This window comes from Mytilus galloprovincialis, chromosome 8 (assembly GCF_965363235.1).
Source record: "Mytilus galloprovincialis chromosome 8, xbMytGall1.hap1.1, whole genome shotgun sequence".
NCBI lineage: Eukaryota > Metazoa > Mollusca > Bivalvia > Mytilida > Mytilidae > Mytilus > Mytilus galloprovincialis.
The window spans coordinates 85,233,707-85,250,688 of record NC_134845.1 but is presented as its reverse complement, the minus strand read 5'-3'; the positions used below and the strand labels follow the sequence as shown (position 1 = coordinate 85,250,688).

The following is a 16,982-nucleotide window of genomic DNA, read 5'->3' as shown; positions in this document are numbered from 1 at the left end:
AAATATAGATCTACAGTGCTAACAAATTTCCTTGAATAAGTTATAATAATATAATATCCCAGAAAATATAAGAATATATATATATGGTGACTTATCAATTTGCACTATCTTTTGGTGCAAATAAAGGCATATTAATCCTACTCTTTTTGAAAATAAAATCAATTATCCCCGAAATGTATGCTGCATTGCTTTATGTTTTTAGTAAAATTGCTGGTAAAGTTGTTGGATGTTTATTTTTTGTGAACATGCTGTTGATTTTAAGGAAATTGTAACTATAGAACGAAAAAGTCAAAGGAAATGATGATGGTCTCCTAATATTAAACGGACATCTAAGAATGCGCTCTTTGTGTTCCTATGCTACATAAACACAATTTTGATCGCTGTATCCCCATTTGTGACATTTTTACTTGTTATATAGGTTTAAGATGGTTAGTATCGTTTTCAATATGATGGGAATTTATGCGACTGTCATTCAAGAGAGGGACGAAAGATACCAAAGGAACAGTCAAACTCATAAATTCAAAACAAACTGACAACGCCATGGCTAAAAACGAAAAAGACAAACAAACAACAGCACACACGACACAACATAGAAATCTAAAGAATAAACAACACGAACCCCACCAAAAAACTAGGGGTGATCTCAGGTGCTCCAGAAGGGTAAGCAGATCCTGCTCCACATGCGGCACCCGTCGTGTTGCTTATGTGATAACAAATCCGGTAAATAGTCTAATTTGGTAGGTTACATTCATGAAAGGGAAGGGGATTATAGATACGGCGTAAGGAACATATCCGATATCATTTGTGAAACGGTTTTCCATAACGGTCAACCAACTCGTGATGGCGTCCGTAAAATTTACGAAGGGATGATTTCAACTTCACCATTTGGAACTCTTGGTTTAATAGCTTCCTTGTAAGTTTTGTTTTCAACCGACCCTCATTGTCAATTTCTAGATGTAAGTCAAGATATGAGGCCGACTTAACTGTATCTGTAGTATCCTTTATCTCTAGCTCGATTGGATAAATGCGTTCCACACAGTCACCAAATTTTGAATTATTTAGTAAAGAACAGCATCTATATAGCGAAAAGTAGAGTTAAAAGATATTGCTAACTTCTTATCTTTCTTCCTAAGAAGTTCCTGCATGAAGTCAGCCTCATAATAATAAAGAAACAAGTCGGCAAGTACAGGGGCACAGTTTGTTTCCATTGGAATGCTGACAGTCTTTTGAAAAACACGTCCTCTTAACAAATATGTTGTCAATCAAGAAATCAAGCATCTTGATAATATCAGTTTAAGAGAATTTTTTGATCGAATCAGAGTGATCCTTTACAGAGTAGGATTTATCCCTCCCTAAGACAAGATACTTGTATCTACGTTGGCCATTCTTTTTACGAAGCAAAGCAATACCAAATCTTTCAATTTGTCTTTTAGTTTGGAATGTGGAATACTAGTGTACAGAGTAGAAAAGTCAAATGTTTTAATACTGTTACAAGATGAAAGAGAGTTAGATTGTATGTACTCTAAAAGATCTTTGGAATTTTTAAGTATCCACATCTGATTCAAGCCCCCTCTAAAATAGGCAGTTTCATAATAACTTTGAATCCCGTCTTTGATTGCTGATAAAATAGATGTTAATAATTTAGAAAGAGGTTTCGTGGAGCACTTGGAAGACCCAGCAATATACCGTTGTTTGTTAGGACACTTATGTAGTTTAGGTATCCAATACAGTGATGGCAGATCCAGTTCTTCATCTTTGGTTGAAATTCAAAAGGAACTCAGAACAGACCTATAATTATCCAGGATTTCCTCTTTGGTAAGAGTCGTGAGGGTATATGTTGAGTTTCCAAGTGAATTGTCAATACCTAATTCGTTTATCAAGCAGTTAATGTAATGAGTTTTACATACAAAAACGATGTTGTTTGGGGCTTTATCTGCGGGGACAACAACATATTTGTCATGGAGGTAGGATAGGTGTTTTGCGACATTTGGGTCTTTAAAGATTGACGAAGCATGGCCATTGATAGACCCATTCAGTTTCTTAATTCTGATTTGTATCAACGACCTCACTACCTTAATCCATTCGGACAGAGTGTCTACGTCTTCTTTCTCGCGCTTAACCCATTGCCTGGCATAATCCTCAACTTAATCCATCAAAATTTTAAAGTTGTATTTCCAATTGATGGATTTAGGCTCACGATATTTCGGACCTTTCGATAACACATTTCGTAGAGAAGTGTTATTAACAATGTTGAGGTCACCGGTAATAACGTGGGAAGTTTAGCTTGCTTTACAATTATGCTCAATCTACCATTTTCTTCATAAAAAAATCCTGTACCAATTCAGGACTATGACAATTTGTTTAATTTGTTTGAGCTTTTGATTTTGACATCAAACCACTATGTGGAAAACATAGAACCACAACAACGATTAAATTGCAATCATAATTCACATGTGTATATCTTTATTTGACGAAAAGATCTTTTCTTAGGCTTTTACTTTACAGCCGTCCTCGTGTCGTTCTTACTATTTGAACCAAGCAGCTGAAATAAATGATATAATAGAGATTAACAAAATTGTAATTTGTTTTATGTCACCTCAAAATCGTTTTATTTTATCCCCTGATCAGATCTTATAATGTTAAGTCAATGTCAGGAATATGACAGTTGATGTCAATTCGTTTGATGTGTTTCAGCTTTTGATTTTGACATTTGAAAAGGGACTTTCCTTTTTTGTATTTTCCTCGGAGCTCAGTTTTTTTGTGATTTTACTGTTGAATCCTGGCGAGAGAAGAACAAAAAAGAAAATTTGCAGATTTAACATTGTTGTGGTGATATTTACATTTACTTTTTATTTACCTTTGCAAAATTCATCATCCTCATCACTGCCATCCGCACAATAAACTTCCTGTCCATCACACAAAGATGCGTAAGGAAAACAATGGATACCATCTCTACATTTAGTGAAGCCAGATGCACAACTTCTCTCTACAATGAAAGAACTATTCTGATTAAAGAAAATGATAAGCTTTCTTTAAAAAAAAACATAGTATGGAAATGATGTGTAGGAAAATTGTTTATTTTAACGATATTTAATAACGATAAATACAATCATAGTGGTGTAACCTGTGTATGAGGGTTTTAATGATATTTAATAACGATAAATACAATCATAGTGGTGTAACCTGTGAAAGAGGGGTTTAACTAAATGAAATAACGATAAGTACAATCATAGTGCTGTAACCTGTGTAAGAGGGTTTTAACTAAATGATATAACGATAAGTACAATCATAGTGCTGTAACCTGTGAAACAGGATTTAACTAAATGAAATAACGATAAGTACAATCATAGTGGTGTAACCTGTGTAAGAGGGGTTTAACTAAATGATATAACGATAAGTACAATCATAGTGCTGTAACCTGTGGAAGAGGGTTTTAGCTAAATGATATAACGATAAGTACAATCATAGTGCTGTAACCTGTGAAAGAGTGGTTTAACTAAATGATATAACGATAAGTACAATCATAGTGCTGTAACCTGTGTAAGAGGGTTTTAACTAAATGATATAACGATAAGTACAATCATAGTGGTGTAACCTGTGAAAGAGGGTTGAACTAAATGAAATAACGATAAGTACAATCATAGTGGTGTAACATGTGTAAGAGGGTTTTAACGATATTTAATAACGATAAATACAATCATAGTGGTGTAACCTGTGAAAGAGGGGTTTAACTAAATTAAATAACGATAAGTACAATCATAGTGGTGTAACCTGCGAAAGAGTGGTTTAACTAAATGATATAACGATAAGTACAATCATAGTGCTGTAACCTGTGTAAGAGGGTTTTAACTAAATGATATAACGATAAGTACAATCATAGTGGTGTAACCTGTGAAAGAGGGTTTAACTAATTGAAATAACGATAAGTACAATCATAGTGGTGTAACATGTGTAAGAGGGTTTTAACGATATTTAATAACAATAAATACAATCATAGTGGTGTAACCTGTGAAAGAGGGGTTTAACTAAATGAAATAACGATAAGTACAATCATAGTGCTGTAACGTGTGTAAGAGAGTTTTTACTAAATGAAACAACAACATGATCGATGTGTATCGACAAAGAATTGTAATCCTGAGTTAGATCCTTTACTAAATAAATGAGTGCAAATGATCGGCATAAAAGAATACAATCGTTGTCGTTAGATCGAACAATAAAATGCAACTATTCATTATAACTTTGTGAATTGTTAGTTAGTTAGCATGACATACGTATATTTGTTTAATAAATAAGTTGTTATAAAATATGAAAAAGTAAGATCACAAAAATACTGAACTCAAAGGAAAATCCAATCGGAAAGTCCATAATCACATAATCACATGGCAAAATCAAATGACAAAACACATCATAAAACGAATGGACAAAACTGTTATTTTCCTGACTTGGTAATATTGTAAAACAGAAATTATTCTCCTTCTTGCAAAGCTTGTATTCCCTGCTGGTATTTGGCATAACGTTTTGTCTTGAATTCCGTGCTGGTATTTGGCATAACGTTTTGTCTTGTATACCGTGCTGGTATTTGGCATAACGTTTTGTTTTGAATTCCGTGCTGGTATTTGGCATAACGTTTTGTCTTTTTTTTTTTTGGTTATATCCAATCTTTTACGTTTGTATTATGTTTTACCCTTCTAAATACCTGGTATCGAGCATTGTTAAAGATTATCTTCCCTTCATTTCGTACAGAATGCAATGTATTTTTGTCATAAGAAACATACAAAGGCCATTAACAGTGAAGTATCGACGACTTTTATTATTTGTTTTTTCGTTTATTTTCATGTTGAACATAGGCTTCTGTAGTCTCTTTAATATTTCCGAAAGATGATTGATTTTGCCATTTTAAACATCTGTTTTGTCTCTCCAATCGTTTATGTTTTGATTTCGGCAATTGTTGTGCTTTAAAATCAAACTTGTAAGACTAATGTACAAAACTCATACCTTTGCAGAAATCTTCATTTTTATCGCTACCATCTGGACAAAAGTGCCTCCGTCCATCACAAAGGGACACATCGGGGAAACAATGAATACCATCCATACATTTAGAGTGCCCCGAAGCACATGCATGTACTGTAATGAAACGTTTGTAATTGTAACAACAGTTTCCTGAATTACTGAAGCCAAGTGCGACGTTGCTAATTTAAGGTTTTCGTTTGAATGGTTTTACACTTGTAATTTTGGGCCCTTCATAGCTTGTTGTTTGGTGTGAGCCAATTTTTATTTACTTGATTTCAATTATGACAATATTTGTCCTGAACTACTGAGTCTAAGTGGAACGTTGCTGATTTAAGGTTTTCTTTAAGTTGCATCATTATTTTTAACATTTTGATTAACCTCATCAAAATTTTTTTTAAATGTAAACAAGCTGCTGTGTTGAATGAGATATTCTGATATGACGTGCTTCTTTCGCTTTTGTAAACAACATCGTGACAGAATTCTCGATATATCTATACTTAGCGCAGACTCAGAGAGACATAGTAATGGATGTTACAATATACGTCCCACGTAAATCCACATGTGTCCGAGACTATTTACCAACGCTTTACCGATAAATTGAAATTAGACTACAAAAACTTTAATTCTTATTTGAATGCATAAAAGAAAAAAATTAGAAATCTACAAATCAAAAAAGAATAAAATTCCGCTAAAGTTCAAGATTGCTTTTGGTGCATTTAAGTCATTTCAAAATATGACGTCATACATATGAAAATGCTGAAGCTGGAGGTTTTTCTGTTACCATTGAAATTCGTATACTATTACATTAAAATGATTCTTTGAAGTAGGTGTTGTTTTATTATTTATTCTAATGTTTTATTTGCATGTTTACAAATTTCAGCAAGTCAACATGGCTGCTCCTTAGATACGAAATGCCATCTTAGGATTTGATCATAAATTACGAGAAAAACATTAAGATTAAAAAAAAACAAATGTTCGGTTTAAGAATTAAAAGAATAAAGTTGATTTTTTTCTATCGGTTATTTACGAAGTTATTCCTGCAAGCTACAGCTAGATTTATTAGAAAGTTTAAGCTTTGTCTAACAGGGAGCAAAAACGAACAGCAGCACATACGGCATTCCCACCTTCGCTTCAGTTTTTAAAAGACCGTATTTTTCCTATAAAAATTGAAATAATTCATGGAAGGCATACAATTGTTGGAAATTAACACATGTCCTGGGCCGTGATATTCGAATTTTATCCTGAGAGTTAGCATGGTTAGCGAGGGATAAAATTAACGCATATGACGGCCCTGGCAATGTGTAAATTTACAACAAGTGTATGGCTTCCGTGAATTATTTCATAATCAGACATGTATATGCTTTTATAGTAATTTAAAATTCAATGCGTTATTTCTTTATTGAAAGTTTATTCATTGGTACTTTGAACAATGCCTAATGTAAACAAAGATTTTAATACTCTTCATAAGTCTGCAATTTACTCTTTTTTACTTTCGGAAAGCGAATTTTAATTTATGAAGTAATTTAGAAATTTATTACATTTACAAAACTCAGGATCCTCATCACTGTTATCAGCACAATCAATTTTAGAATACCACTTGGTTCCGTCACACAGATGCTTGCGATTAATACACTGGATACCGTCTCGACATTTCACATAGCCGTTGTCACACTCGTGTACTAAAAAGATAAATACAGCAAACAAAATTTAGGAAGACCCTTACTGCAACTAAACTTAACTTGCATCTCACTTTATTTTTTTATATATAAACCATATATATATTTGGTACTCCTCAGCAAATCCGTATGGTAAAGTTCTGAACCATAACTAGCTCATATCGAATGTGTCGACCGAGGCTTTTCACCAATTGAAAATTTCCTTGAGATCCAGATTCGTTTGAACACCACAGTTCTAGTTTTATGTCAATTATGTGTACTTGCTTATTAGACAAAGAAACTTTCAAGTCTAGTTTAATTAATTGATAATGTCGCATGCTGTACAAAATAGACCACGCGGGATTAATCAAATGCATTTGTTCACAATATAGAAGAAAAAAACAGATTCACATAACAAGTATTCCGAAATGTTTTCATGTATATCTAAATATTTATCAAATTATTAATCAAATAATTGATTCCGAGTGTATGGAAAGCCTGTTTGTAGTTTTGTTGTCTTCCATTGCATTTTTCTTATTCAGTAGTAGTCAATGATAGTTGTATTTACATTACCATACTTTGTTCTTTCATTGTATATGTACCTCCCAATCTTGAGGGATACAAAAACGAGAAAAAGAATAGATTTCTTTTTCAATTGCACAATTCTTGTGTTAAAAAAATAATAATGTGGCAGCTAGCAGCACTTGAAAAGTAAACAAGTTGTCATCTTTTGATTACCACGAGAAGACAAATTGCGCTGTAAAAGGATGTGCTTTTATTTTTTGATTCGAGCGTCACTGATGAATCTTTTGTACACAAAACGCGCGTCCCACGTATATATATAATTTTAATCCTGGTATCTATGATGAGTTTATTTTTTATCTTTAACCTAGATTTCGAGATTTTCGGAACGTCTGAGTCGTATACAGATTTACATTTATTCAGACATTTCATTAAAATGGCTGCTGAAAAACGACGTTGAACAGCGGTATTCTAATGTTTCCGTTATTTGTTACCTAATTCAGATAATTAAGAAAATAAAAAAGACAGAAAGCACATACCCCTACAGAATGCCGGATCTTCATCACTCCAATCGTTACAGTTAAACATGGTACCCCTTCTACTTCCACCATCGCATAATCCCCACAAAGGAAAGCATTCATTACCATCACGACATTTCATATAGCCTTCCCCGCATGTCTGGTCTGTTATCAAAGTAATAGAAGAGACAGATTAAGGAAAGCATTCATTACCATCACGACATTTAATATAGCCTTCCCCGCAGGTCTGGTCTGTTTTCAAAGTAATGTAAGAGACAGATTAAGGAAAGCATTCATCACCATCACGACATTTAATATAGCCTTCCCCGCATGTCTGGTCTGTTTTCAAAGTAATGTAAGAGACAGATTAAGGAAAGCATTCATCACCATCACGACATTTAATATAGCCTTCCCCGCATGTCTGATCTGTTATCAAAGTAATATAAGAGACATATTAAGGAAAGCATTCATTACCATCACGACATTTAATATAGCCTTCCCCGCATGTCTGATCTGTTATCAAAGTAATGGTGAGACAGATTAAGGAAAGCATTCATCACCATGACGACATTTAATATAGCCTTCACTGCATGTCTGATCTGTTATCAAAGTAATAAAAGAGACATATTAAGGAAAGCATTCATTACCATGACGACATTTAATATAGCCTTCACCGCATGTCTGATCTGTTATCAAAGTAATATAAGAGACAGATTAAGGAAAGCATTCATTACCATGACGACATTTAATATAGCCTTTACTGCATGGCTGGCCTGTTATCAAAGTAATAGAAGAGACAGATTAAGGAAAGCATTCATTACCATCACGACATTTAATATAGCCTTCCCCGCATGTCTGGTCTGTTTTCAAAGTAATAGAAGAGACAGATTAAGGAAAGCATTCATCACCATCACGACATTTAATATAGCCTTCCCCGCATGTCTGGTCTGTTATCAAAGTAATATAAGAGACATATTAAGGAAAGCATTCATTACCATGACTACATTTAATATAGCCTTCCACGCATGACTGGTCTGTTATCAAAGTAATATAAGAGACATATTAAGGAAAGCATTCATTACCATGACGACATTTAATATAGCCTTCCCCGCATGTCTGGTCTGTTATCAAAGTAATATAAGAGACATATTAAGGAAAGCATTCATTACCATGACGACATTTAATATAGCCTTCACTGCATGTCTGGTCTGTTATCAAAGTAATAGAAGAGACAGATTAAGGAAAGCATTCATCACCATCACGACATTTAATATAGCCTTCCCCGCATGTCTGGTCTGTTATCAAAGTAATATATTGAATAAATTAATAAATTGGTTTACATCGTTATTTCTCATTGTTGCAGGTCGTACGATGACCTATAGATATTGACGTCTGTGTTATTTGATCTCTTGTGAAGATTCGTTTCATTGGATATCATACCACATCTTTTTTTATATTCATGCACTTTGCAGTAGAGGAAAGTGGAATTCTTAATGGCATTAATATTAAAAAAAGAGGGACGAAAGATACCAGAGGGACAGTCAAACTCAACGATTGAAAATAAACTGACAACGTCATTGCTAAAAATAAAAAGACAAACAGACAAATAATAGTACAGAAGACACAGCATAAAAAAATAAAGACTAAGCAACACGAACCCTACCAAAATCTAGGGGATCTCAGGTGCTTCAAACGGGTAAGCTGATTCTGCTCAACATGGGGCACCCGTCAATTTGCTTATGTTATTACAAAACCGGTTAATAGTCTAATTCGGTAGTACGGAACATATCCGATATCAGCCGGGAAACGGTAGTTCCATAACGGTCAACTTACTCGTAATGGCGTAAAATACGAAGGGCTGAAATCAAACTTCACCATTTGGAACTCCTGGTTTAATAGCTTCCTTGTGGGCAGCAGTCCTTTACTAAGGAAATCATGATAGATCAAATGATACATACTTTTACAAAAATCTGGGTCCAGGTCACTTTCATCCTTACAATACGCAGGGACACCATTACATAAGCTATTTGCGTTGAAACATTGTTTTCCGTCCCGACATTTCCTCCAACCATTCCAGCCATCCCAACCATCAAATTCAGGACAACTTTGTTCTGTAATTAGTTTTACAAATACTTATATCAAAAAGTAAAACAACAAAAATACCGAACTGCGAGGAAAATTCTTATGTAGAAAATGATGGAGAAAGCCTGGTTTAACAGCTGGCTAACTCTCTCATTTGTATGACAGTCACATACAATTTTATCATTTTTTACTTGAAATTTGATATTCTATATAAGTTTACAATAAAACGAATATAATTTGGCTTTAAGTGTTCGTTGTGAATTAAGATGAATTAACTTAAGGATTTCGGATGCATAGACATTTATACAAATATATTTCTCAATATTTTTAACAACCCGTTACCTCCTTTCTATCATTTCTTTTTCTTTTTACGTTACTCTAGAGCTAGCTCAAAGTAAGTAGATTTTGAGACAGGGCTATGAATCAATCAAATTAAGGTCATCACTCAACAAATTGTACGGTCGTCATCATGAGCTGATTGGCCATTATGTCAAAAGTGTGTCAGAAATCATATCTGATATTCTTGCACAGTCATAATAACCTTCCATCATTACCGAACTGAACAAAGAGATAACAAGACTGGTGCTGTATACGGTGCAGGAAATTTTACCCTACCGGAGAACTTGATTTCACTCCCGGTTTTAGCGGAATTAGTGTTGTTTCTTATTTATCATTTATAACTGTTGATGTAAATGTCCTTTGGTTTTGTGAGACTTTGTTTACTCCTTGGTTTTGATTGTTATTGTCTTTAGTTGCACGACAATCTGATTTTTTACACGTTTTATAAGATATTATAACATTAAATCGATTAAAATTTATTACGGATTGATCCTCTCATCAGGACAAATACATCATTCTGCGAGTAACCCTCTTTCAAAAACCCAGTTCCGCTGCTGAGAATAGCCGGCATCAAATACTCTTACGAAAATAAAATAAAAAAATTGAACTTATAATCAAGAAAGGTCCACAATAAAACACTCATAGCCATCTAATTGTGGTCAAACTATCGTAACTTACCTAACAATTTCAGTTTTTTAAACAATTACTTGTTAAATTTGATGAATTTTTAAGAAATGAAAGAAAGTTCCAAATCGTGTCTTTCAAATAAAAGAGTCCTTTCCATAGACCTGCAATCCAACAGAAACACTACAAACCTAATGTTAGTAAAAGAGGGACGAAAGATACCAGAGGGATAGTCAAACTCGTAAATCGAAAAAAAACTGACAACACCTGGCCAAAAATGAAAGAAGACAAACACCGTGCTTTTCCATGTCGGTTTACGATATTCGAATATCGGTAAATGAATGTCGTCATAACTTAAAACACCGTTCTCTTGAGTAACTTTCATCTGGTTCGGAGTTTGACTTTCGAATAATTAAACACGCTCCCTCATGCAAAGCTCTGATTTCTTTCACGGATTTGGCTATACATTTTGGACCTTTTGGATTATAGCTCTTCATCTTTTATATCAACTTTGGATTTTAAATATTTTGGCCACGAGCATCACTGAAAAAACATGTTTTGTCGAAATGCGCATCTGATGCTGAAAAATTGGTACCGTTAATGTTATTATTGCAGAACTGGCAGTAGTTTAATAATGAGTGTGCCTTTTCACAAAACTTTGTTTTTTTTTGTATGTATGAAATGGCATACTCTAAATGGATGTCTTATATTTAGATGTCTGATCTATACTATGGTATAACGATAGTATCAACTTTAAGAAAACTATTAGATTAATTTTTTTGGATGATGAGGAGGACTTACATTTTAAACAAGCAACATTCCAGCAATTTTGTTTGAGAATATAAAAAGCAACATGTGTTAAAATCAGGACAGGATTAATATACATGGAATTGCACGAGGTCGCACGATCACCAAATTCATTCATAATTCCAAACGGCGACTGTACATCATTTTTTCATATAGTTCTGTTAGTGAAATAATCATAATGAAAGCTTGTAGCTCTAGCATTAAATTCAGGAACCTGTTATGTGTACCCTTGTATATTACCATTGAAAAAAAAGAAACATTTGAACACGTATGATTATAACGTCATGTCTTTGTGTAACGTTTACGTTGACGCTTTTCGACAATCTTGCAAAATTTCACATGTTAAAAAGGAAAATAAAATATTTAAAAAATCAGCATAAGATTTTTTTCTTTTCTGAAATATTAAAATACCGAATAATTTCAATATAAATATCAATGCGTTCGTTTGATATTTATTCTAGTGAATGTTTCACTTGGCTTTAGATGATTTTGGCTATTTATTTTAGATATTTTTTTATATATAGCTGTTCAACGGTTTCGATACTTATTCATCTTCGGATTTCATATGTTTGGCTTTTCTGGTGAAGCTATATCCAGAAAAGCGCTTCGGACGCAAGAAATTATTAAACGTGTTGTTTTCAATATTTTACATCACTGGATCGATACCTCTGCTGGTGGACTATCAGTACCCGGGTTATCATCAGCTCAGTAGTCAGTACTTCGTTACTGACATGATTTAACAAACTTTACTAAAATCGTCCGTTTATACATTTTGAAATTATCAAGAAACTAAGGTTTCAACTCCCTCAGGGAAAATTGGATTTAGATGAATTTGGCTATTTATTTTAGCTATTTTTGACATATAGCTCTTCAACGGTGTCGGTACTTATACATCTTCGGATTTCAAATGTTTGGCTTTGAGCGTTCTGGAAGAAGATAAATCCAGAAAAGCTCTTCGGACGCAAGAAATTATTAAACGTGTTGTTTTCAATTTTTCAATAGAAGAGTAACTTGCACCTAAAATTTACTCACGTTTACAGAACTCTGGGTCTTCGTCACTATGGTCTGGACAATTATATGTTCCTGCACGATCACAGAGCCACTGAGACATGAAACAGTGTACACCATCCCTACACTTAGTGTAACCAGGCTCACAATTTTGATCTATTACAAAAACAGATACTCAAATGAATGGTTTTACACTAGTTAGGGCATTTTATAGCTTGCTGTTCCGTTTGAGCCTAAGCTCCGTATTGAAGACGGTATTTTAATATCTTAGAGGTTATTCTTAGTTTGTAACCTGAATGGAGAGTGGCCTTATTGGTACTCACACCTCATCTTCATATACTGTTGAGTCATAAGTATTCGTCGGATACCAATTTTCGTGGATTTCTTGGACACAGGGACAAAACGAATTGAAATGATCAACGCTATGCAAATTTTTCTAAAGAAATGCATGTTAACTTTGTCAAAACTACGAATTCAAATATCCATGATTATGCAAGTTTTCCTCATTCCACAAAAATTGGTACCCACGAAAATAAATGAATCCACAGTTATCCAGATACTTAAATTCCCCAAACTGAATGGCCACAGGTACAAAGAGAATAACATAATAATTTATCTAACTATACATAAAGTCAAATACAGACAACAATGATAAAACAAATAGAAAAAAAACCATTATAATTACATAACGAGTGCTATTCATTTTTTAAATGCAAATATTCTACAAAGGAAATAGCTTTCTGACACCTACATTAATAGACAAATACAATATATATTAAATTCATCAATAAACATTTACGAAATAGTGATAACTTTTAATATCAGTAATCCAGATTCAAATGGCAACATTTGCATGTCGATCTTATTGGTTGTATTTTCCCATCTTACATACATATGTATCAAATGATAATATATAAAAGTTCAGCCCTTACCTCTACAAAAGTCAGGATCTTCGTCACTTTGATCAAGGCAGTAAGTGTTATCCCCATCACACAGATCTCGTAATGGGAAACATTGGATGCCATCTCTACATTTAGCATGAGTAGAAGGACAAGTCTGTGCTGTATTGTAACAATTAATTATGTAATGATACAAACTAAATCGTTTCACCTTACTGACAGACAGCATCGTAAATTTAATGATAGATCATATCAGGAATATAAGCGGCATAATTGAAGAAGTATTTTGTGTTTTGTCGTATTGCCAAGCAGGCTGTTTGCGAAAATGCATAACATTAATATCAGTGGTACAACCTTTTGCATTAGCGACAATCTATACGCGAGAATCACTAACTACTTCATTTAGACATTAAATAAGTATTTCAAACAGATCAAAAGTTTAATGAATCGTTATTGCCTCGTTTTATTTATAACTACCTCTGCAGAACTCAGGATCTTTGTCACTACCATCTTTACAGAGCGCTGCCGTACCATCACATAATGATGTAAGAGGGAAGCATCGAATCCCGTCCCTACAACGGATATAATCATTCGGACAACGTCTGTCTATTTGAGAAAAACATAATTGATGAAATACCGATATATAGTTCTAGATATTAAACTTATTTTAAATCAGTTTTTTAAACACAATTTTACGGTAACTAAATATCTCTTTTTAAATCTTAGGATTGTTTTATATTTTCAGTACTTAACACGTAAACTGCTGTTTTGATAAGAAGAAAAGGACAAAACATAAGTCTTCATAATTTATTAATGAAATTGAGGATTACACGTCCTTTGAACACACATAACAGAAAGATAGTCAAAGTGGTAAAAAATTAATGTTAATCGGACTACTTTTTTATCATCTAATAATTTCAAAGTTTACAATACTTCTGAATCGAGATTCTTTTTCCGATTAAAGTGTCCAAATACAATTCTGAGCGCGAACGCATGCACGTTATGGACTTAATTTCTTGATTGGCCTTCATTAATGGTATTTCTATCACTAAAATGAATGTGACTGCAATTAAAAGAGAAAAAAAATGTTGGTCGTTTTCATGAGACAAAGTTCACATTTTTATAATTCATACAAACCTGCAGCGTCCACACTACTTTTCAAAATGCAGCTGTTCACAAAAACGAGAAAAGCGTAGTATACGAATTTCAGTGTCATGTTTGCAACCTAAAAGATAACACTGAAATGTCGGTACACTTGTTAAAAGAAAAAAACATAAAAAATACCGAATTCCATGGAAAACTTTCTAAGTCCGTAATCAAATCGCAAATTCAATAGCTCAAACACATGAAACGAATGGATAACAACTGTCATATTCCCGACTTGGAAGAGGCATTTTCTTATACATTATGTTTTTATATGAGCTTTTGGTGCATGGAAGTATTGTAATATATATTTATTTTGCATTGTGAGTTAAAGGTTGTAATCCACACATCTACCTTGGTTTTTTGTTTTTATCTGTATCTGTATCTGTATAGTACTGGAAATGAACTCAAAATACTGAGTAAAATTTATCCAGGAAGTTTGTGTGCGCCCCTGATGTAACTAGTGGCGCGATATAACTGCCTTAAAACTTTCCACAGTTCAATTACAGTTCTTGGCTGTATTTGGTAGTAAGTTCCAATAAATGATAGTTGTGGAAAAAACTAATTTTTATAATTGTCAGTATTTGTTGGTAAAAGTTTTATTTGTTTGACGTTTGAAGTTCTGGATGGTCTATTATTGAATTCTATGTGTTGTTCAGTGAGGATGACTACCAGCTCGTTCACTATTTTGTATTTCGTTTTAAATTTTGACCCAAGAAATTAACAGCCTTCGTGTTTTAAGGGTAAATAATTACATCAGATGTATGTTTCATTATAACATTGTATAATACTTTATTCTGATTGGCTAATTGAACATCACATGTTATTCCTTCAGCAATTGCATACCTTAATAAAAGTTATCATCCATGATAACACGTGGTCACACAATAAAGTGTACAGGTGAACTAAATTAAAAATATATATACAATTCGTGTTTCTGTGATCATAGCTAAAAAATGTAATTATAAGTATTGAGTGCTTCTTTTTGTAACTTTATAGGGTTGTAAAAGCGTTGACCGCTTCTGCGCTTCATACAAAATGTACTTCGGTCAACGCTTTTACACCCCTATGAAGTTACAAAAAGAAGCATTCAATTCCTAAATATTAATCCGACAAAACAAGTACTTATTTTTGTTTATTAGGAAGCGACAGCACGCCTCCGGGTTTGGGATTTTCTGACTGAATAAAAACCCAATCGTGGCCTTGGGTGTTATCTACTCTTTTGTCGCATTGTTGTCTTTTTACACATTTTGCGTTTCCATTCACAAGTATTGTTTTGTTACTGTACTGACATATTGCTTATTAGCATTACACTAGATTTCTTTTTTTTTTAAAGTTACAGTAGATAGTTGAAATTAGGCATTACACGTAATAATACTAAACATTTCAGTAAATATCTGTAATCAATTTAGTAATTACATGTATTTACTAGTTGTTTCAGTGATTACAGGTATTTACTTATTTTTTTTTTGTCATTTTTACTTATAGGTTAGACAATACTTGGTCATGTTTTATGAAGATTTAAGCCAAAGGCGAAGCCGAGGGCTTAAATCTTCATAAAACATGACCAAATATTGTCTGACCAATTTAGAACATATTCACACTTTCGAGTGACCTTACAAAACTATCCCTTCCCATTGTAATAGTCAAACCTAAATAAGAGTTCACTTTTTATAATGAATTATAGGTTAGACAATACTTGGTCATGTTTTATGAAGATTTAAGCCCAAGGCGAAGCCGAGGGCTTAAATCTTCATAAAACATGACCAAGTATTGTCTGACCAATTTAGAACATATTCACACTTTCGAGTGACCTTACAAAACTATCCCTTCCCATTGTAATAGTCAAACCTAAATAAGAGTTCACTTTTTATAATGAACTAAATATAAAACATAGGTACATGTAATGATCATTTCAATGGATGAAATGAAATAGTACTGACATAGTTTGTGAAGGATAAATTGTTTTTCTTCTGCTTCAGGTAAAATTTAATACTTATATATCTTTAGATTTTTTTTTTATTTTAAAAAGCAACACAATGCTATGTAAATCCCCTTTTTGAAATTTGATTTTTTTTTATAAATATAAATCGACGTACTCTCTGTATGAATATTTGAATTCAGACCATTCAACATTAAATGCTTACTTTTATTTGATAAATTTAAATGTATTGTGTTTCTCCGAAAACAATCTTTTGCTTTATATATCAGCAGTCTGGCATTGTGTATTTTTGAAAGAAAAAGACAATAATTCCCTCAAATGTAAGGTATATAAATTAAATAAATATCATTTTATTTATCCTTACCAATTTTTTTTGTGTATTCTATATATGTGTTCCATTAACAAATGCATAAAATTTTGCAAAATTCATTTT

The 16,982-nt window shown here is 33.1% G+C and overlaps 1 protein-coding gene across 1 annotated transcript; it reads right to left on the bottom strand.

The window, feature by feature from the left end:
* Positions 1-8,941: 8,941 nt before the first annotated feature.
* Positions 8,942-14,825, bottom strand: LOC143043808 (uncharacterized). Its single transcript, XM_076215990.1, has 6 exons — positions 14,602-14,825; positions 13,942-14,070; positions 13,498-13,626; positions 12,590-12,721; positions 9,664-9,816; positions 8,942-9,000 (listed from the first exon to the last, which is right to left on the bottom strand). The coding sequence occupies exons 1-6, from the start codon at positions 14,678-14,680 to the stop codon at positions 8,942-8,944; spliced, it is 681 nt and encodes a 226-aa protein (XP_076072105.1). The 5' UTR covers positions 14,681-14,825.
* Positions 14,826-16,982: the final 2,157 nt, after the last annotated feature.

What these genes read in the sequence shown, in the direction of transcription:
- LOC143043808 (XM_076215990.1), bottom strand. Translation starts at nt 14,680, where the DNA reads ATGACACTGAAATTCGTATACTACGCTTTTCTCGTTTTTGTGAACAGC. An exon ending in AAGTAGTGTGGACGCTGCAG is followed by an intron (nt 14,071 to 14,601) that starts GTTTGTATGAAT and finishes TTTCTCAAATAG; the next exon opens with ACAGACGTTGTCCGAATGAT. An exon ending in AGATCCTGACTTTTGTAGAG is followed by an intron (nt 12,722 to 13,497) that starts GTAAGGGCTGAA and finishes TTTTTGTAATAG; the next exon opens with ATCAAAATTGTGAGCCTGGT.